At 54.9% G+C, this 22,466-nt stretch overlaps 1 protein-coding gene and 1 long non-coding RNA gene across 10 annotated transcripts in view; one reads left to right on the forward strand and one right to left on the reverse strand.

Moving 5' to 3' along the window:
- NAV1 (neuron navigator 1) overlaps positions 1-22,466 on the reverse strand; it is a 195,517-nt gene that overhangs the window by 31,263 nt on the left and 141,788 nt on the right. For 6 of the 9 annotated variants that reach the window (XM_042229499.2, XM_060396780.1, XM_060396777.1 and 3 more), the window contains one exon: positions 5,694-5,801. The exons of the other annotated variants lie outside the window; for them this stretch is intronic. In XM_042229499.2, coding sequence (XP_042085433.1) covers positions 5,694-5,801 — 108 coding nt within the window. The remainder of the gene's footprint in view (positions 1-5,693; positions 5,802-22,466) is intronic. 9 annotated transcript variants of the gene reach the window in all.
- Positions 8,002-22,133, forward strand: LOC132657533 (uncharacterized). Its single transcript, XR_009595886.1, has 3 exons — positions 8,002-9,408; positions 9,587-9,852; positions 10,436-22,133. It is a non-coding gene; the product is annotated as an uncharacterized LOC132657533 (long non-coding RNA).

Raw genomic sequence — 22,466 nt, forward strand, 5'->3', positions numbered from 1 at the left:
TGCTGCACTCAATATGCCAGCACATTTGGAAAACTCAGCAGTGGCCACAGGACTGGAAAAGGTCAGTTTTCATTCCAATCCCAAAGAAAGGCAATGCCAAAGAATGCTCAAACTACCGCACAATTGCACTCATCTCACATGCTGGTAAAGTAATGCTCAAAATGCTCCAAGCCAGGCTTCAGCAATATGTGAACCGTGAACTTCCAGATGTTCAAGCTGCATTTAGAAAAGGCAGAGGAACCAGAGATCACACTGGTAACACCTGTTGGATCACTGAAAAGGCAAGAGAGTTCCAGAAAACATCTATTTCTGCTTTATTGACTATGCCAAAGCCTTTGAGTGTGTGGATCACAAGAAACTGTGGAAAATTCTGAAAGAGATGGGGATACCAGACTACCTGACCTGCCTCCTGAGAAATCTGTATACAGGTCAAGAAGCAACAGTTAGAACTGGACATGGAACAACAGAGTGGCTCCAAATTGGGAAAGGAGTACGTCAAGGCTGTTTATTGTCACCCTGCTTATTTAACTTATATGCAGAGATCATCATGAGAAAGGCTGGGCTGGATGAAGCACAAGCTGGAATCAAGATTGCCGGGAGAAATATCAATAACCTCAGATATGGAGATGACACCACCCTTATGGCAGAAAGTGAAGAGGAGCTAAAAGCCTCTTGATGAAAGTGAAAGAGGAGAGTGAAAAAGTTGGCTTGAAACTCAATATTCAGAAAACTAAGATCATGGCATCCGGTCCCATCACTCCATGGCAAATAGATGGGGAAACAGTGGAAACAGTGACAGACTTTATTTTGGGGGGCGCCCAAAATCACTGCAGGTGGTGACCGCATGAAATTAAAAGACGCTTACTCCTTGGAAGGAAAACTATGACCAACCTAGACAGCATATTAAAAGGCAGAGACATTACTTTGCCAACAACGGTCCAGCTAGTCAAAGTTATGGTTTTTCCAGTGGTCATGTATGGATGTGAGAGTTGGACCATAAAGAAAGCTGAGCACCAAAGAACTGATGCTTTTGAACTGTGGTGTTGGAAAAGACTCTTGAGAGTCCCTTGGACTGCAAGAAGATCCAACCAGTCCATCCTAAAGGAAATCAGTCCTGATTATTCACTGGAAGGACTGATGCTGAAGCTGAAACTCCAATATTTTGGCCACCTGATGGGAAGAACTTACATACTGGAAAAGACCCTGACGCTGGGAAAGATTGAAGGTGGGAGGAGAAGGGGACGACAGAGGATGAGATGGTTGGATGGCATCACCGACTCGATGGACATGAGTCTGGGCAAGCTCCGGGAGCTGGTGATGACAGGGAAGACTGGCGTGCTGCAGTCGAGGGGTCGCAAAGAGTCGGACACGACTGAGCGAATGAACTGAGCCGAACGCTATCTGGCCAAGGAGGATGTTCTATCTGCTCAGCAGAATGGGGATTATACAGACAAGGCAGCTCCCGGACTGACCTCACTGCACAGACCCATGTCCCCTCCAGCCCCGAAGTCCCCACGTCTTTATTCTTAGATGTGCTCTTCTAGGCGTTTCATCTCCCTTTTCTGAAATCCTCTACACCTGGTAGCAAGGGTGGAAGACTGGTCTTTTCAGGGCAGCTTAGACCCATCACTTCTCACGCCTCTCTCTTTACGGGGTTGACTGCGTCATGAGGGCAGGTCCCGCTTCTTCTCAACAGCGAGTCCTGCCGCTCTGGGTGCGGCGGCCACGTGCAGGGCCGCACGTGCCGACAGGTCCCCTTTTCCTGCCCAAAGCTCGGAGCACCAGGCGGCTGTCAGCATCTGCCCGAGCATCTTTCTAGCGGAACCTGGCCCAGCCTCAGCCACTCTCCCGCAGTGCCGTGGCTACTGATTTCTGCGTTTGGCAAGTTTCACCGTCATAGGTTTACTTTTAACATCGGAAAGAAACGCCTCCTGCCCCATTCACACCAGACTCCTCTTGTACCATCTGAGCTTGCTACCAGAGGCGTCTGTGTTCACACATTATTTTCAAAGCTCAAATCGCATCTTCTACAACCTCTCCTCAAACGTCCTGGTCTCCATGCCTTTCCCCATCTCTATGTCTTCCTTCTGGGCCCTGAAGAGTTCTCCAGGTTCCTGTGAAATCTGAAGTTCCACTTTCAGTTCTGGAGGCTCAGCCTGAACACAGGCCTTTAGTGAGAGTGCAGTGCAGGAACTCGTGTCTGTGGGAACCTCTAAACCGTCGTTCAGCAGCTTCACATGTGTGCTGAAGAGGCTGAAGATGTTTTCCATGAATCTGCTAGTTTCTGGAACACTGTTCCCTTTTGATTTATTTTGAGTTTCATCTCATGGAACAAAAATCAGACACACAGGCATCTAAGGGCTTGGCCCAGACTTAGGCCAGTCTCCCCATGATTTACTTGCTGGGAAGAGGAAAGTGGGTGGCTTGGACGTTTGGCTTGTTGTTCTGCAGGGATTAATCCAAACACCACGAGAAGCCGAAGGCAGGGGTTTGGGCCACACTGCGGAGCGAGCTCGACTCCATCACTAGGAACCACGGCCATCACGAAACGACCATCCGCCTCTCCCCCCGAGTGGTGACGCATATTAAATCTCACGCCTGTCTCGGGCTCAGGTAATCCCCCCCACATTTTGAGGAGAAGAGACACTGAGGGGAAAAGGCCAACATGGTTGTGACATCCCGTCGGCTCTCCTGTGTCAAGACGAGCTCTCTGGCGAGCACATACACACAATCCCCAGGGCGTTCTCTCAGGTCAAAGGCACAAGAAGTCTGTCCTTCCACTGAACCCTCCACCAAGATTAACTGGTGGTAATCGAGGCCTCACAGCAGAGAAAACTCTTATGGGCAACGAGGACTCTGCAGTCCACCAACCCCAAGAAACCTGCCCTTGCTCACTGTTGACGGAAAGCCTAAGGCTGAGATGGCGGAGGAGGGACACACGCTCCTCTTGGCTCCAAAGACGTCCCCTCCCGAGTCGCAGGGCCCCCTCCGGTCGTGAGGCAGCATCAGCCCAGCTGCCGAGCAAGGCTTCCTGGAGAAGTTCTCTATAGGTGCTGGGAAAAGGGGAATTCTGTGCTCATGACTGAAGGGGCAGGCGTCTCCAGTGGAGAAATTAGACAAGTTTCATATGCGATAGGCAGGGCTCGAGTATCATGTAAAACTATCCAGGGAGAGAGGACAAACGCCCCCATCTGCGGTGACCGCGAGTGACGGCTTTGTGCCCCCTAAAGCGCAGACCGCACGGCCCCCTGCCCGTCCCCCGCTGCCTGCACCCCGACACCCCAGCCTTGGGCTCCTGGCTCTCGGGGAGCCTCGGCCCCTGTGTTGTGTTCCAGTGACGTGCCTCTTGCCGCAGGTTCCTGGAAAAGCGTCCTCGGAAAGCAAACTTTATAAGATCTAACACATTACAAAATGTTATTTTTCTATTTCACGTGTGAGATTTTGGCCGGACGTTGAATTCCTAGCTGAAGATAATGTCCTCTCCAACCGTGAGGGCCCTGCCCCACAGCCCAGCGTCTGCTGCTGGTGTTCTGACTCGCAGTCCTTAAGGCTGCGGTCGGTTTCCTCTCTGGGAACCTGGTGTTCCGAGGCATCGAGGATGGCGGGGCTGGTGAGGCCCTGTGCGTGCGTGAGCTGGTGCCCCCCTGGGCCCCCGACACCTGGACACTCATGCCCTCAGCTCTGCGAAACTTTCTCCAGTTATTCCTTTGATGGTTTCTTCCACTTTCCAGCTCTCTCTAGACCGTTACTCAGATCATAAATTCTAAGGCTGCAATTCTGATCTTCTCTTATTTTACATCACCACACACACACACGTATGAATTTTAAACTCTACTCTCTGGGCAGTGGCCCCAGTTTTATCAACATTGCCTCCTTTAAGATTTCCATTTCTGTTAGGAATACATTTCCACTTTATACAACAGCATTGTCGGTCTTTCTCTCAAGGACACAACCTCTTAACTCTCTGAGACGCTCACTCACTCATCTGTGTGGAGGGGCAGGTCCACAAGCTCTCTGCCTAGTTCCTGGCTCCAAGTTGCTCTGTTCTGTCTGTACTGGTGAGACTTCTGGGAGCGCGGATGCTCCACGGCTGACGCTCACCTGTAAGCCTGGGCCCCTCACCCTGAGTTCTTTGGAAGCTCTGTGTTCACAGGGAGGACCTGTCAACTGTTTCCACTTATCCCCACCTATCTGCCATGAAGTGATGGGACTGGATGCCATTCTCAGTGTTTTGAATGTTGAGTTTTAAGCCAGTTTTTTCATCCTCCTCTTCCAGCTTCATCAAGAGCCTCTTTAGCTCCTCCTCGCCTTCTGCCATTAGACTGGAACCGTCGGCAGGTTGTTATTTCTGAGGCTGTTGGTATTTCTCCCTGCAATCCTGACTCCAGCTTGTAAGTCATCCAGCCTGGCCTTTCGCAGAGAACTTCTTACTCTACATTCTTTCTGTAAGTCTGAACAGCAGTCACTGGCGGACACCTGGCATATACGAGAGGTGTTCTTTTGTGCGCGTGCGCCATTTCACACCGTTAACGTGGAACCAAGCTTCCTCTCTGGGGCGGTTACTGCAGGAGCGACACGCCTCCTTTCTCACTCAGCCCGAGAGAAGGCAGTGGGGCTGCGTCTGGAGCTCAGGAGGGACTGAGTCACACGGGAACCAGACAGCACGGGCGGGCGGCGCGAGGGCGGCCTCCAACGCGCTGGGGCAGGCGCAGGCCAGCTTGGGAACTTCCTCTGCAGGGCACTTACCTTCCCAGTTACCCATCTCCTCAAACCCCTAGCCCTCCCCCGCCACAGCATAAATCCCCACTTCCTGTTTCCACCAGAGGCATGACTGTTTCTTCCTGTCTTCCCACCAGCACCTTCCTGCACCTCCACCTCTTTCTCCTCTGTCCTCACCGCCCCGCCCTGTCCCCGACTGCGGTGCCACCAGCCCTTCTCCTCTTCTTCCTCTACGTCTCTCTTGCTTTTGCTCCGGGTCAAAGCTGGACGTGCTCACACTCGAACCCCCGGGAAGGTCTCTACCCACCCCTCTGTCCACCGAGCTCCCTCTTCCCGGGATACACCAAACACCATCAGAGGAAGCCTGACAGCCTTTCCAACACCTCCATCAGTTCCTTGCTGCTGAGACAATCAACTCAAACCCTGCATCCATGGACACGCGGGTACTGTATGACCAAGAACACAAACGTGGTGGCTGACTCTCTGAATTCAAGTCCCATAAACTTTGCCCAGGGTTAAACTCGACGTCAACATGCTGAACACCCAGGGAGTCACATCCACGGGGGGCGTCAGCTGCGGGGATGTTTGATGAAGACTGGAGAACCAGCTCACCACACAAGGAGGAGAAAGATGGAAATGAGACAGGAAATCAGGAGAGAGGGGGCAGAGAGCAGGGCGGCTTCATTCTCCACGCACACCCAGGTGGATGGGGCGCTCGCCCCCTTGCCACGGGGCCCCTCACTCTGCGGAAGCACAGACGTGCAGGAGGAGGCTCCTCACCACGTGCGTGACCTCTCTGCGAGGGTTCAGGAGTCCTGGCACCACCGTGGGCACCTGACAGGGGGGTGAGCAGACCCGACCTGCCTGTACGGGCTCCTCCCAGCTCCGCGGTGGGCAGCCAAGGTCCCTGCCAAACACCAGCTTCATCCAGGCTCCCGAGGCCCTCCGCGTCGCCCTCTTCCGTGTCTCCTCACCGTGTCTCGGGCTCTCCTGGAGCATCCGCCTTGCAGGCAGTCTCCTGAGGGGCAGGACCGAGGTCCGGTGCCAATGAGCCTCTCACAGTGTCTCTGCAGCGGGCAGACCTGTGAAAGCGGGGGTGCACACTCAGGGAAGTGGTTACAACTTCCCAGGGCCAGAGACCTACTCTCCAAGAGTGACTGGCAGTTTGTTTCCGAAGGAAACAATAACCTGGCTTCAGTGGGAATCAATAACCTTTCTCTTTGTAGAACGTCCAGATCTCCACTTGAATTCTAGGTCTATGCAAGCACATGATCCCGCCTGTCTACCGATCGTTCAAAGTCGCTAGAAAAGGTACCCAACGAGCCTCTGCTAGCTTCAACACCAGGTCAGCTGTCGCTTCGCTGCACCCACTGCACTTCCGGCTGTGACGCCTTCCCAGCTCTTCACGAGGCTCATCGCTGTTTCTTTTGCGCCAGACGCTGTGTGTAAGCACATGGGAAGCGACACCTGGGGACGGACGCCGGCAGAGCTGAGGGTGGAGCCGGCTCGGCTCTGCGGTCACTTTGGTTTAAGTCGGTTCCGAACGTCTCGGGGGCCGGATCAAGGCTGCTCTTCCCGTGGGGCTAGGCCGTGGCCGTGGTGACTCCAGCCCCCTCAGTGCTCTGCAGCCTGGCTGCCGGCCTGCGGGGCTGCCCGGGGCGCGAGAGGAGGGCCTTGTGCCCGTGGGGGCCCCTCCGCCCCCAGCCCCGCTCTCAGCTTCTCCTGCGCTGCTCGGCTGACAGGCACTGGGTGGCTGCTCTGTGCCCCGGCCGGGAAGGGCCGTGTGCCCCATCTCTCCACCCTGCCCTTGGCTGTTGGCTTGTGGCCCGTGTGCTCCCAGGGCAGGCGTCGTAGGAAAGCACTGGGGCTGGTGGCTGTGTCTCCTTGTAGCCAGTTCACATGTAGCCTCCAGAAGTCTCCACGGAGTCCAACTGTCTCCTTTTCCTCATTGCTGCTGGGTTGACCCCCCTCCCACAGGCCCCTCAGATGAAAGCCACCAAGCATTCTTGCTCCCCTGAAACTCAGTTCAGTTAGAACACTCTGTATCCTTAGACACTTATGTTTTCCTTTTCTAGATCTTAATTGTTACTCCTCCAGCTCCCTACCACGGGGTGGAAGTGGCCGTGCACAGTAAGTCACTAGGCCCTCCATCTAGGCCACGAGCGTGGCGGCGGATCGCTGTTGGCGTTCCCACTTCCTGGCCCTAAGCCGTGTGGATGCGCCCATCTCCTCTGTGGGAGAAGAACACGGCCGCGGAGGGGAGGGTGCAACTGGATGTAGCCATTTGTCTCAGGCCCAGGGCAGGCACACCCTCCCTCTGGGAGCTGCCCCAGCACTCACGAAGCTCTTGGCTCGGGTTGGGAGCCCCTCCCAGACGTCGCCCACAGAGCTCAGTGGCCGAGGGCGCCTGCAGGGGCCAGAGGCCAAGGGCGTGGGCTAGTGGCAGGATGGGCCAGCGGGCCAGCGATGCACAGGACAGATCCTCAGTTCTCCCTTGTCCAGCACGGTCTTTGCAAGTCAGGCCTGACACTGACCCCAGAATACATATGCCTGAAGGGAGAGGTGCCTGATGAAACCACGTTTCTCTGGTTTTTACCACTTAATGGGTTAGAGCTCTGTGCACAAAATCTTATTTTTTCCCGAGAAACATCCAAGACGCAACAGGCTGGTGTAAGAGTGAGGCCGACTGTTTTCTTCTTGTGGAATCATTTTCACTCCCAGATGGGGCCTCCCCAGTGCCTCGGTGGTAAGGAATTCGCTTTTAACGCAGGAGACGTGGATTCAATCCCTGGGTTGGGAAGATCCCTTGGAGAAGGGAATGGCAACCCACTCGAGTATTCTTGCCAGGAAAATCCCACAGACAGAGGAGCCTAGCAGGCTACAGCCCATGGGGTCGCAAAAAGCTGGACACGACTGGGCAACTAAACAACAGCTGAGGGCAGCATCAGGCAGATAGCAAGCCGGAAGCACTCGCAGCTGTGCTCTGCGCCCCCGAGGGCGCCACTTGGACACAGCGCAGCACCGCCGGGTGGCTGAGCACACACGCTGCTCCCAGGGAGAGTTTACGGAGCCGGGAGCCCGAGGCTACAGCCCCACAGACGCCCAAGCCCTGCTGGTCTCCATCTGGTATCGCTCCGGTCTGAGCGGAAACTCGCTCCAGGACAGCAGGAGGCTCTCTGGCCACAGGGTGGAAAGCCTTCAGGAAACGGAGTCCTCAGCTGCTCATAAAAAGCAGCCCGAGTCAGCTGTGGGAGGCCTCCAGGGCCCAGCACTGAACTTGAAAGGGGGGCCGTGCTCTGTGAGCCCACAGACGTCGGGTGGGCCCCGGGGGAGAGTCACCAGCCTGGGACCTGTGATTCGACCCCTTTCGGGGCCGGGCCACTAAACGGGCAGAGGTGAATCAGCAAGAATCAGGCCCGGGGCAGAACCCAACCTGACTGCCAAGGTGAGGATGGCGGCTCCCGCGACAGGCTGGCCCGGCGCCCAGGGCCGGCGCGGCTGCGGGCCAAGAGAAAGGGAACGCCGCACACACACAGGCGCTTTAGACGAGGCCCCGACCGCGCAGCGGCCCCGCAGCTCAAGCTGCTCTACTGCAGGGGGCCGGGGAGGTGGACAGGGCTTGGTCAGGACCAGCCTGAGTCAGAACCACACACGGAAAGGGCCTCCAAATCACTCTGTCCTCCCCACCCTCGTGCTAGGTCTGAAGACGGCCATGGCCGGGCGGAACGTGAAGGCCCAGCCCCGAGACGCTGCCTAGGCTGTGGTGGGAGGGAGCGGACCACGGGGCTTCCTGTCTCCCTCCACCCTGGGCAGGTGCTGCGGCGCCTATCTGTTGCAGAACTGGGTAGAGGGTGCTTTTCCCCAGCACTTTTTGTTTTGTTGATGTGGACTCTTTTAAAGTTTGCATCGAATTTGTTACGACATGGCTCCTTTCATGTGCTTGGCCTCCTCTGGCTCAGGCTCGTGGGATCCTAGCTCCCCGACCTGGGTTTGAACCCGCAGCCCCTGCACTGGAGGCGCAATCTTAACCCCTGGACCGCCAGGAGAGTCCCTGAACTCTTCAAGCAGGAAGACGCTGGGTCCCAGGATCTGGGTCAAGCAGCAGGGGTGACGGCCTGTCCTGCCTGAGGCCGCGTTTGGTGCAGCGGAGCGTCTTGGACCCTCCTCAGTGCACACTTCGAGGAGGCCCTGCCCTTCACGGTTCCCCAGGCCCTTCCCGGGAGGTGAGCAGCTCGGATGGCAGCCAGGCCTCCCTGGAGCTCGCTCCCAGCTCGATGATGGGTCCTGACCTCACAGCTGGCTGCTGAGGCTCCCTCTCTGGCCCCTGCAGCAAGCAAGGCCTCTGTCCCCTTGGTTACCAGGCGGTCAACTCCTGTTGTTGTTTAGTTATAAGTTATGTCTCATTCTCTTGCGACCCCATGGACTGTAGCCCGCCAGACTCCTCTGTCCATGGGATTTCCCAGGCAAGAATACGGGAGTGGGTGGCCACCTCCTCCTCCAGGGGAAATTCCTGACTCAGGGATCAAACCCATGTCTCTTTCTTCTCACGCACTGGCAGGTGGATGCTTTACCACTGAGCAAGCTGGGAAGCCCAGTCCCCTGGTAGGCCTGTGTAACACGGCAGCCACTGGCCAAGCACATCTACACACCGAATTCCTGAAACACGGCAGGTCCAAACTGAGATGTGTGGTAAGGTTTCACATTCAGTACTAGAGTCCAAAGACTTTGTATGAAAAGAGAATGCTCTGTATCTTATTAATAACTTCATATTAATACTTAACTGATATTTTTAGATATATGGGATTAAATAAACCTTGTTATTGTAATTAATCCCACCTGTTCCACTTTTTAAAAATGTGTCTACTAGGGAATTAAGAGTGACAGATGTGGCTCGCACCGCTTCTGGAAGCTGTGTCTTGGAGGAAACTTTTGGCTGAGACTGTCCATCTGGAAAAGGCGGGGCTCGTCGACGGAGGCTGTGGCTGCAGTTGGCCTGTGGCGTGAAAAGGCTGTGGCTGCAGGTCGGCACCAGCTGACCCTTCCCCGGATGGCACCAGATGAGGCAGACGCGCTGGGCACTTATCCTGAATGACTGGCCACAGTCCCGAGCATCCAAGAGGTTAAAGCGAACAGGTGATACAGCAGGGCCAGAGAGAGGACGAGGCGATGGAGGAGCCTCAGGGACACCGAGCACCTGAGGGAGGTTCAGTTCTGAAAACGACTGGGGCCACGCAGAGACCGGCGGTCTGCTCAGGCGCCGGCAAGCGCGCGCTGCCCCATGCGGCCTCAGCTCTGCAGGCAGGCTGTGTGCAGCCTCACTGCATGTCTGTGGTTTGGCCGAGGCCACAGCGAGGCAGCCGGGTCTGGGCAAGGACGGACTGCAGAGAGATTGAGAGGACGAGGAGGTGGGGCAGAGAAGCCAGCGCAAACGCCTGGCGCTGGGGGTCTGCCAAGTCTAAGGGAAAAGCGCAGCAGCAGCAGGAGCTCAGGGCCTGGTGACCAGGGCCCCTGCAAACAGGAGGGTGTGTACAGTCAGGGGGATTCATCTGGCAGTGAGCGCATACCCCTCCCCCGTCCCTAAGAAAACAGGGCTTCAGCAACTTGTTAGAGACACTTCCTGGACTGCAGATCTGCTGAATTTTGTCCAACTCTCACACGCTGAGGCTAATTTTGTGAATGGGCTGGGGACCCTAACATCCTCATTTAACCTCTACAGATCCCGCAGCACCGTTCTGGAGCCCATCACTCTGTGAGATCTGGGCAACCCCTCAGTGATGAGTTCTTACTCAGACCCAGCCTGGAAGATTACAAGGATGAACACCACAGATTCAGGAAGTGTTCTCCGGAGGTCACCCCCGACTCAAGTGAAAGTCAAGAAAATCAGGCGCCATGCCCTCCTGTACTTCGATCATCCCACTGAGTTGTGGAATCACCATTTCCGCCACTGTCAAGCGGCTCAGCTCCTAGTTTCCACGTGGGCATCTGGAGGGGCTGCTATAAACACACAGGCTGCTCGGCCACCGAGAGTGTGAACGCGCCCTCCTGGACTCATCCCCTTCCTAGCTCCCTGCATCCTTCCCCTGCCAGAGTCAACCGACGCCACCGCCCAGCACGGCCCCCTCCCCTCTCCCGGAAGGGTTACGGCAGAGGGATACAGCCTGGCCTCAGCAGAACCCCGCCCGGTCAAGATACAGCTTGTGTCCGAATCTAGAGGGAGAACAGCTCACTGGCAAAAGAATGATTTAGAGAATCATCCCACGGGCTTCGAGTCCTTAACCGGTCTAGAGGACCCAGTGCTCCTGATCAGCCTGCAGGCAACGTAGAAAGTTCTGCGCATATGTGCAATTTTCCAGTGTCTGATCACACCTTCGGAGTCTCAAATGTCTGTGACTCAGAGAAAAGTTCTTTCAAATTATCATCTTGCCTCCTAACACCCTGCTTCAGGCATGGCCTTCTTGATTCTGGCATTTAATCTCCGCCCTGGGGTTAAGACGGTTTCTCCCTCTTAGACCACTGTTACAGTCTGAAATGTGTCCGCCCCACATCCTTAAGTTGAGGTCCTAACCCCCAACGATTATATTTGGAGCTAGGACCTCTAGGGAGGTCATTAAGGTTAAGTGAGGTCAGGAGGGTGGGGCCCTGATCCAAGACTGATGTACTTAATCTTTTAAGGAGGAGGGCCCACCGTGTGAGGACCTTGACTTGGCCAGAAGACAGTCTCACCAGAAACCCAGCACCCTGATCTTAGACTCCCAGCCCCCAGACTGTGGGAGCATTGATTTCTGTTGTTTAGCCTCCCAGCCTTCGGTATTTTGGTACAACTGGCTGACGCTATACTCATACGTGAAAACACTGGAGCCTGACCACCTCCAGGGTCCAGGCAGTTTTCAGTTCAGCGGTTTATTAACGTGAGGTTTTTGACTGTGACGCCACAGGTCACCACAGTTCACATAAAGCACCGAGATCCATCAGCGGGCTCGGCAGAAGGTAGGGCTGGGAGGGGCGAGGAGGCAGGAGCGAGCGGTGGCTGCTCCTCTGACTTGGCAGGGGTGTCCTGCTGGAGGAAACCCACGTTCTTATGATGCAACCAGGCCTCGAATGTGCTCCCCTAACGACACACACGCGGCCCTCCAGCCCTGCAAACAGCTCGGCCAGCGCTTCTTGGAGCAGATGGCTGCAGCTACATTAGAGGAACCAGCGTATCTCACTGGCGCCTCCATGTGGGAAAGGACGACTGCAGGGTGGTGGGCGAGGCAGAGAAGGGAGAGGGCGGGGAGGAATGAGCGAGGGTTTCCGAGCTGTGGCTTATCGCTTTGCCGTGTCAGCTGGCAGGGCCAGAGCGCAGGAGACAGCCGAGTGCGGAGCTGCTGAACGGGAGTCTCTCTAATTAGGACCAACTGCGGGTGAGGAATGCTGACTCGGCTGGCCGAAGCCCGATGGGGTTCTCTCTCGTTTCAGAGACTCCTACTTTCTCAGAGGTAGGAGTGAAAAGAGGCACTTCCCTATTTTTCAGAGTGAAGAAATTGAATCCTTCACAGAGTGAAACGTAACCGGGAACCTGAAGACAAGGGCGAGCCCTACGGGCACAGCCTGCCCGCCGCTGGAGGACGAAGGGCAGCGCCGGGGGCCACCCCGCCATCCCCCTGCCCTCAGTCCTGCAGCTGCATCCCTTGGGCCTCGATCTCCCCAGGCATAAGCAAGTCATCCAGCACCTCCCAGCAGGATGTTTTGAAGGTTGAACATCTGGGGAATAATTTTGACTCCTAACCTGGACAAAGAAAATCTTGGCAGAAACTAAGGCATCACAAAATTAAGGCGCCGAGCGCTAGAAGCGGCCCCAGTTTGAGTGTCCGTGTCTTCGTCAAGAGGGACGATCGGCAGCGTGCTGTCCCACGGCCCCCTCGCTTCCTGAAGTCGACACAGACGTCCCGTCTCACAGGCTTTTGGACGAAAGTGCTGTCAGCGCTGACGTTTCCGGAGACAGCTCCTGCTTCCTCCCCACATCCCTGGCTCTTCCGGAGGCTCTTGTCAGGGTGGCCTCACCCAATTCCCAAACCCCTGGCTGACGGAAGGGACGCCGTACGGTGCTTCTTGCACTTCTGCACTGTCTTTAAACCAATAAGGAATTAAGAGACAACTGATGGCACTCTGAAAAGTCGGGAAGCTTTATGCGCCTAGAGCAGGACTTGGCCAAGTTTCTCCAAGACATGAGGACCAAAGGACCGGTCACCATGTCAGCCTTTGAAGGCCGTGCTCTGCGGCGGCCTCGCAGCTCTGCCCCTGGAGCAGGAAGGCAGCCACAGGCAGCACGGAAATGAAACTCTCACATCACTTAACTTTCCCTCTCACATCACTTAAAAATGTGAAAACCGTTCTTTGCCTTGTGGGCCAAACCGAAACAGGCGGTGGGCCACATCGGTCCAGAAGGCCGAAGTCTGCTGACCACTAGGCTAGAAGAAACTGGAGCAAAAAGGAAAGTGACTCTTCAGCCAGCAAGTCTCGGGCCAAAAAGCAGCTCTAGACTTAGAGAGACCCCCTGTTCTGCTCCCTTTCCGTGCCCTTCTGATCCGACCTGCTGGGTTTACAAGTCAAAACAAGATTTTCCTACCAGCAATGTTACTGGCTCCTTTTGACACAGGAAAATAAAAGGTTAGGGGGTGGGGAGGGAGAAGGCAGGAGAGGAAAAGAGGAAGCTCTAGGCGGGCCTGCCCTTCACCATTAATCCTCCACCAGAAGGAGGCACTGCCTTAAAACAGGATGAGACAGATTTGAGCACATTTGTAGTTTTAAGAGTGGATGATGAGAAGCCGACAGAAGCAAAGCCTTTTCTAGTGAGAAGCACAGACCTTGCCCCAGGGATGGGCAAACTGGGACGTCCCGCTCTCCGGTTAGGGTCGCGGCAACAAAGGGGTCCTGTCTCCAGATCAGATCCCAAAGCAGCCTGGGAGCGCAGGGCAGGCATCGGAAGAGGCGAAGGGAGTGCAGCCCGGACGCCTCCAGTGCGCTCTAAGCTAGTAGCACCGGCTGTGCGGCTGTGCCCTGGGCTGTGCGGCTGTGCCCTGGGCTGTGCGGCTGTGCCCTGGGCTGTGCGGCTGTGCCCTGGGCTGTGCGGCTGTGCCCTGGGCTGGACGCGGCCTCCCACAGACCCGCGCGGCCCGCCTTCCCTTTGAACGCGTCGCACCCCTTTCCTGACCACCCTCTGTCACATTCAACCTTCTCACCTCAGAATCCCTGGCCTTCCATTATTGCCCTTCCAATTTCCTAGGAAATATTTCCACATTAAAAAAAACAGTATTTCCACATAAAAACCAAGGAGATCATTTTTCTGGTCACTGAGTCTCGTCATCCAGTTAAAAATCCTAACTCGAAACAGACAGCAACCCACCACCTGTCTCCTGCCGGTGATCACCCTAACGGTGTCCTCGTTTCATCCACCGAAGGGGAGCATGACAAGGAGCATTCATTCAGAAAGCCGGCCGAACACAGCAAACACAGCCCCAGCTACGACTGAGAGAAGCCTCCCCGCGTCCGCCTGCTTGATGTGTCCTGCTGGACCCCTGGGAGGCTGTGGTCAGAGAGCCGAGTGCCTCTCACATCCACCAAGAGGATCAGCTCAGGATAAACGCAAAGCTGGCGGCAGCATGGCGGCCTTCAGGGCGCACAAAGGCAATGTCATCCGAATCCGTGGTCGGCCTTCCTTCCCAGGAGGAGCATGGAGAATTCAACCCAGGGCAGAGTGTGGGCACCTGTCAGGAGCTGGCACCCTCCTGAGATCCCTGGGGAGGAGTGCCGCCGACAGCCGGCCGTGGACGGGGCAGGCCACTCTAGAGCAGGTCAGCTGCACGGCCACAGAAACTGCCGTCCCTTCACTGAATACAAGGAAGAAACACCTGGGCTGGGCGGTAGAGGCGAAGCTGCTTTCCGGGCTCCAGGAACACTTGGATATCGCCCCTTTAGGTCACCTGCAGCTTTAAGTGGCCTGGCTGGACTTCTTCACACCCGTAATGCCTGCAATTCATCGTCATGTCATATCCTCACTCAAATTCCAAAATAAAGATGTCAGTCATGCACGCTGGCAGTGGCCAGAGCTGCTGGAGTCCAGGGTGGTCAACAGCTTCTCTCCACAAAGAATCAGCGTCTGAGGCCTCAAAGAAGCTTCAGTGCGCTGCCAGTGAGGCTTCTCAACTTGCTCCTGGGAGAGCTCATCGGACGCTTCTGTTGCCACCGTGGTATCATTATTTCAGAAGAAATGTTCACGAGAAGGCAGGGGAGTTTAAGGGCATGCTCCCATAACTGAACGTTTGTTTATCTGTGTGGTTTTAAGGATAAAGATTTCCGTTGTAGCAAAGCCATCCTCATGAGAGTCAGGCTGCCTTGTGCAAAGTTGTTCAGCAGGCAGCCGGGGTCTGACCCAACAGGAGTTACGACTGTGTCCACCTGGTAGGCAGGACCAGCAGGACTCTTCACTGCTGGACACACGTGCAGCAATGCCCCACACTTGACCAGAGCAAGGTCTGCAGCTGGACTGAAGAGGCGAGCTTTCTGGAAGACATCCTTAAATGACGCTGCCGACCATCACGCCACCAACACCACAAACGCTGAAGCCCAGCGTGATGGTCCCCTTCTGTCTGCAGAGTCAGAGACGTTACCAAGCTCACTCATTTGGCTGTCTATAACTGCTCACAGCTAAGCAGGCTCACCACTTTCCCACCGCCCACTGCACTGTGGATATCCAAACAGCGACTCCTAAATGCTCACAGGCAAAAGCCGTCTTTAGCATGCTGCTCTCCCCCAGACCCACGGCACCTGCTTTCATCAGAACGGCATGCCTTATACATTGTTTTCTAGTTGAGATGGATTTGTGCTGATCCATGCATATATTCTAACCTTAGTTTTCTCGTGAACATCACCAGATTGTGAAAACAATAGTTACCATATGTCCAGTATTTAAATACGTGTCTAAGCACTGTCCTGGGCGCTTACATACGTGCACAGCCTCATTTAACATTCATATCAGCCTGGACTAGGATATTATTTCCATTTTACCTGTAAGAGAGGGGAAACTTGAGATTGAAGACCTGGAGAAGGGAATGGCTACCCACTCCTGTATCTTGCCTGGAGAATTCTATGGACAGAGGAGCCTGGCAGGCTACAGTCCATGGGCTCACATAGAGTCAGACACGACTGAGCAACTAACACCTTCACTCTCAAGGTTACAAGCCTGCCCATGGTCCCACAGCCTCCCTTAGTGTCAAGATCTGACTAAAGACCTGTCATTAACCACTGAGTGGAATAGAAATATTCCCGTCAGGAGGGAGAGCTCTAGTTAGGGGTGGCAGAACTAGTGAAGCTGAATTGGGCATTTGCTCAGATCACAGGGAGCTCTCTGGCGTGTGGCTCTGCAGGGGGTGGTTTGGCAGCTTTCCAAACGGTGTTCTGCTGGAGGGCAGTGATCACTTACAAACCTCCAGGGGACTTCTGCATAAAGAGACGGTCTCCAGGTCAAAGGCAATCTGTGTCTGCTCTGCTGATTTTACACCACACCTCGAGTTACTGAGGTCTGGAATGGAGAATCGTGAAGAAATGGGGTCGGTCCTGGATCTCAAAAGGCCTGAAGATTCAAACAGAAGACTCCCGAGTGGTCTGCTTCTCAGTAACTGGATGAGGGCTTGAGCACAAGGCAGGGCGGCCAGCCCCACAGGCCCTTCCACAAGCACACACCAGCTGTCTTGGCACAGGCCAGTGGACAGTGTGCCCCTGCAAGTCTGTGGCATGGGGCTGGGAGGATGCAGGCAGCTCTCGACGACTCAGGTGCCTTAGCCTGGGTGGGTGGGCTTTCCGGAGCCCTGTCCACCTCCTTCCACGTAGGATTCATCAGGAGCCCACGTGGCCCGAGTGTGAAGTCCAGTCTCTGGAATGGCACTGGGCAAAGGCCTCTGTGGTGACAGGTGAAACTAAAATGCCCCTGATAGCGATGGCCAGGATGCTGGGCAAGGCCTCCGGTGGACGCCGTGGGGATACCCGCCCTCAGTGTGGCCCGGGAGTGGCAGAGCCCTCACTGGGGGTCCACAGAGCCTTCCCGCGTCTGCGTGGCCCCAGGACCAAGTCACGTACCCCCACCAAGACCAGGTGGACCAGCCAGCCACTAACGCCACCTCCACAGCAACCTGCCCAGTCTGTCAACGGCACGGAGGCTGCTGATTGGTCTGCTTGCGGGGAGGCCTGTTTCCCTTGTGGGTGTGTCCCTGTGGTTCACCTTCCTGGCTTCTTGTCTCTGGGAGGGTCTTCAGTTCCACAACAATCCCTTACACTTACCCACCAGAGGCCAACACTCACGCAGCCCTGTTTCCAAAAAGCCATCCTATGTGGAGTCTGCCCAGGACAGATCGAAAACGAGTCAGGAGCAGAATCCGCACGAAGCGGCACACAGTGCTGTTCAGATGTCTTCCAAGCACAGCCTAAGTGGATGCCCCGCCATGGCGGCGGGGGGCCCCTTCCGGCCAGGAGCGCTCGGCATCTGAGTTGAGGCCTCCCCGAGCGAGGTCTCATGGAGGGCGCTTCTCTCCGATCCCAGGCAGTGGTCAAGCTGAAGACCACCAGGTCTTCCTGTCAGACACCATGTGCTGGAATTCAATTAAACATGGGCCTTTCCCAATCACCCAGTTCTGGGCTGAAATGTAACACGGTGCAATTGTTTCTGCTTTCTCTGCTTATGACACACGCCGTGTAGCCCCTCATCAACGTGTCTTCGAGGCTGGACTGCAGTACTTACAGCACTGTGGCTCCCAAAGAGACAGTCTTCTCCCTCGAAACAGCCACCTCTTAAATCCGCGAGGGCCTTTCATCTGGGAAGACAGTCCTGGGCAGGCGACCAGAGAGCTTTCTTTGCCTGAAGGCATATGGGTCTCTAATCTGTTCTCAGACCCCAGGTCTGGGAGGCTAGGCAAGGCAACTTTTTAACTTGAGCCTCCCCCCGCCCCCGACGCGCAACAACCCGTGCATTCTTTCCTCATGTAAAGATTTCCAATAACAGCATAAAATGAGCAGTTAATAATAGGTCCCAACATGTAAATTACAGTGGTTTCCAAAAATAAAAGCTTCATGGGGGAAAAATCTGCAAGTTACCACTGTGAGGTAGACACGAGGGAAGTTTCCTCACACCAGGGCATTCTGGGCGTCTGTGGGGTAGACGCGAGAGAGGTTTCCTCACACCGGGGCAATCTGGGCGTCTGTGGGGTAGACACGAGGGAAGTTTCCTCACACCGGGGCAATCTGGGCGTCTGTGGGGTAGACACGAGAGAGGTTTCCTCACACCGGGACAATCTGGGCGTCTGTGGGGTAGACACGAGAGAGGTTTCCTCACACCGGGACAATCTGGGCGTCTGTGGGGTAGACACGAGAGAGGTTTCCTCACACCAGGGCAATCTGGGCGTCTGTGGGGTAGATGCGAGATAGGTTTCCTCACACCAGGGCAATCTGGGCGTCTGTGGGGTAGACGCGAGAGAGGTTTCCTCACACCGGGGCAATCTGGGCGTCTGTGGGGTAGACGCGAGAGAGGTTTCCTCACACCGGGGCAATCTGGGCGTCTGTGGGGTAGACGCGAGAGAGGTTTCCTCACACCAGGGCAATCTGGGCGTCTGTGGGGTAGACGCGAGAGAGGTTTCCTCACACCAGGGCAATCTGGGCGTCTGTGGGGTAGAAACGAGAGAGGTTTCCTCACACCAGGGCAATCTGGGCGTCTGTGGGGTAGACGCGAGATAGGTTTCCTCACACCGGGGCATTCTGGGCGTCTGTGGGGTAGACGCGAGAGAGGTTTCCTCACACCGGGGCAATCTGGGCGTCTGTGGGGTAGACGCGAGAGAGGTTTCCTCACACCAGGGCAATCTGGGCGTCTGTGGGGTAGACACGAGGGAAGTTTCCTCACACCGGGGCAATCTGGGCGTCTGTGGGGTAGACACGAGAGAGGTTTCCTCACACCGGGGCAATCTGGGCGTCTGTGGGGTAGACGCGAGAGAGGTTTCCTCACACCGGGGCAATCTGGGCGTCTGTGGGGTAGACACGAGGGAAGTTTCCTCACACCAGGGCTATCTGGGCGTCTGTGGGGTAGACACGAGAGAGGTTTCCTCACACCAGGGCAATCTGGGCGTCTGTGGGGTAGAAACGAGAGAGGTTTCCTCACACCAGGGCAATCTGGGCGTCTGTGGGGTAGACGCGAGATAGGTTTCCTCACACCGGGGCATTCTGGGCGTCTGCACACAACTGGCAGGCAAGGACTCCAAGCACAGTCCTTGGAAATGATTTTCTTGTGTTGACCAAACCCTAACTTTTCCCTACCTTGCCACTGTCTCTTTCTCCTCAACCAACCTCACAATTAAGCACCCAAGGCCTGTTCCTCAGTGTTTCCTTACATTTCTAGACAGCAAGAAGGGAAAAAAGGCGATGCTATAATCTGTCACCTTTCTCGCACTTTGTCTAAGGTGATGCCTGGAAACTCTTGCTGTTTGCTTGCCAACCAGCCTATCAGTGCTACGTCCCTGAAAACCAGCACTTGCTCAGGGTTTAGCAGAAGTGCTCCCGAGAGGCCCTCCAGATTTGTGCCTTCTGACTGCATCTCATCCCCTCACCAAGATTCTCCACTCTTAATCCTCCCAGGAAGGACTGGGCAGGTTTGTCCAAAGAAATCCGAGCCTCCAGAAACCCCACTGACTAAAAAGCTGACTTGTTTCTTTAATCGAGGTCTTAAGGAAGGCGGAGCTGTTGCCCCCACCATGAGGGGTCAGTGATCTGGCCGTGGTGGGCACTGTGGTGTTTATAGATGTCTCGCCTTTATCTCCAAATTAAGCGCCTTCTTATCAAGAGCCATTTAGTTCACGGGCTGCTTACTCTGAGTGAAGCATCTTTGTTGAGGGTTCTGAGGATTTTCACTTCAGAGAGCAGGGCAGCTGAATACCACATTGTGTGGGTCGGTCAAAGGTCAGTCTCAGAGGAAAACCCAGCTACTGGAAGTGAAAGACTCAAGTTTTGGGGACAGTTTTCCACGCATGTGAAAGTAAGCCCCTCTCTCACCTGTGACAAAGCCTTGAACAAAAAGAATGAAAAGAAAAGGAATCTTAATTCTTAATCAGTAAGGAGATGAAATAAAGATCTCAGTTCAGAGAAACAAACCACAGGCAGGTGTTCTGGCAAGGTGAAGAGACACTCATTCCCGGCCCCAGGCATGACAGGCTGGCCACTTAAGGACGCAGGATGAATGGAGGGAAAAATAACAGGGGACTGAAAAGATTTAAACTTCTCAGACCCTCACCTGCAAATGCCAGAGGGAGCGAGCACACAGTTCTGAAGGGCGGGTGTGCCACACATTCTTACAGAATCAGGTACTGAAGTGTCCATAGTATTTTGCAAACGTATGTACCCAACCACTTTGGGAACTGGTTATAGTGTTCAACACCTTTGAGGATGATTCTTTGAGGCTGACTGCCATCATTCTGAACAAATTCTCAAGGCGCCACTCTGCACTGAGACACCCCATTCCCTCTGAACCCCCTCTGCTGCAGCGACCCTGCTTCTCCTTCAAAGAAGGGAAACTAGAAGGGGAGTTTCACCCTGGGTTCCAGAGCAAGTCAGTGGCGAAGCCAGCTCTGGATTTTCGGGCACTTCATCTCTTCACTTCAGCATCGAAACTGTCCTCCAACACTGGGCACAGAACGTACGTCGCCCGTCCCTGTTCCTCCGCCGCGCCTCCTGCCACCTCACCTCCCCAGGTCAAGAGGGAGAGCAGTTTCTGTTCTCTAAAGACACACGTCGTAGGAAAAAATAACAGTCTTGAGAACACAGGAAATGGCTGGCTATGAAATGACTTTGGGTTTTAACATGCTTTTCTTGGGCAACTTGGAGCTGGAATCTCTGCTTTGAGGCTTTCTGACCCGTCTGGGGCTCTCTGCATAATCCTTAAAGAAGCTGAAAGAAGGAAGACTGGAATTAGAAGAGAAGTTAAAGTCAGACTGGCTTGTACCTTCTGGAGAAGGAGCCTTCAGGCGACAGACAGAAGGAAAACATCCTGTTATTCCTCCCCTTCTGCTCCGACGCGGGACAGACCCAGAGCCCCTGCACGTCCGGCCGGCAGCCCCTGCACGCTGTCCCCAAGGCCTGGGCGGCAGAGCTTGGCCCATGCCCTGAGGGTCCCTGCTGAGGGGGCAGAACGCCCCTCCCTTCCATATACCCCATGCCGGCACATCCTCTGGGGCCACAGCTGTGCCCAGGCTCTCCATGCAGAGACTGCCAGACACAAGCAGGTGGAAGATGCTGCGAACATGAGGTGCCTCGTGGGGGACGAAGGGGATTTCCATAAAGCACAGGAGGAGACTGGTCTCATCACACATCCCCTCTTAGTCTGTTTACAGGAGCTGGCCTGTTAACAGTGGACCAAGGAAAGTGGAGGGAAATTCATCCATTAACATACAGCTCACTGTACTTTGAAGGTAATTCTAAGACACATTCAAGCCCTAAGGAGAGCGGTCTTTACGGGCTTTCCTCATTCAGAGCAGCCATCTTTGCCGGAAGAGGTTATTCACAAGTCCTCCCCAACAGCAGCTCGAGGCTGGCCCGAAAGGCAAAGTTGCTAAGCACGAAGCTCCTGTTCGAGGGAAACCCCCTCCCGGGCCTGCCGTGGGAGCTGAGTTCTTGGAGAACAATGCCACAGGGACCCACTCTCAGGAGCAGCAGGCATGGACATCGAGCTGGGAACGCAGAGCCTGGACATTGCAAGGATGTTTGTGGAAAAGTGGAACTGAAAGAGAGGAGCTCAAATGGGAGGAACAGTGTGAACTATGGGCACGGAGCACACACCGAACAGCCAACAGGAAGAAAGGGCCAAACGCCCAGGGGGGACGACGCGCCACAAGCCCACCACGCCCGCTGCCCTCCTGACAGCCCCTTCCTGACGGCTATGAGTCTCTTCTCTTTCTGACCGCTTGCTTCTCACTGCAGATACTGGCATCCCAGTGTCGGCAGCCAGCGTCTCACTCCATCACAAGTTAATCGTACCGCCACAGGCACTGAAATAAGCTGTCTGTTGTTCTGTCTGCGGTGATCACAACGATGCCTGGCATACAGGAGGCAGTTTCAACAGGCGCTGGTGGAGAACTGACTTGCTTTCCTTTGTGCAGCCGTTTGACCCTAAAGAGCTCGCCTGAGCGCGTTGGGCACCGGCACATTCGCTAATCTCAAACTTGCAGTCTGTCCCTCCCCACCCACGCTCCGGAACTATAGTCAATAATGAACCACGATGGAAAAGACTGTGGAAAACAACGCATATGCGTGCAACTGAGTGACTTTGCTGCACAGCAGAAATTAACACAACGCTGCCAGTCAACAATATTTCAATCAAGTAAAATTAAAAAAATATGATTTACCCACATCTGACCTGTTATATAAACTGTCTTGATGGGACCCTGCTCGCTATTGTTGTCATTGTCAAAATAACATTATTAATTCCACATACACATCACTTCTGGGTAAGAGTTCCTGTCGGCAGGAACCTGTGATTGGACAAAGCCAGCATCATGCAATCAATGACTGTTGGGGGGAAAGTAGAAATAGGGTGGAGAACAGCTTCCCTGGAGGCTGAGCTGATACATCAGCAGCTCTTGTTCACAGAAAGCGACCGTTCCCAGAGGAAGCCCCGGCGTCCTTAAGCTTCCAGAAAGCACCAAGCTCCTTAAGCAGACATCCTGCCCAAGGTGTGATGG

This window comes from Ovis aries, chromosome 12 (assembly GCF_016772045.2).
Source record: "Ovis aries strain OAR_USU_Benz2616 breed Rambouillet chromosome 12, ARS-UI_Ramb_v3.0, whole genome shotgun sequence".
In the NCBI taxonomy this organism is placed as follows: Eukaryota; Metazoa; Chordata; class Mammalia; order Artiodactyla; family Bovidae; genus Ovis; species Ovis aries.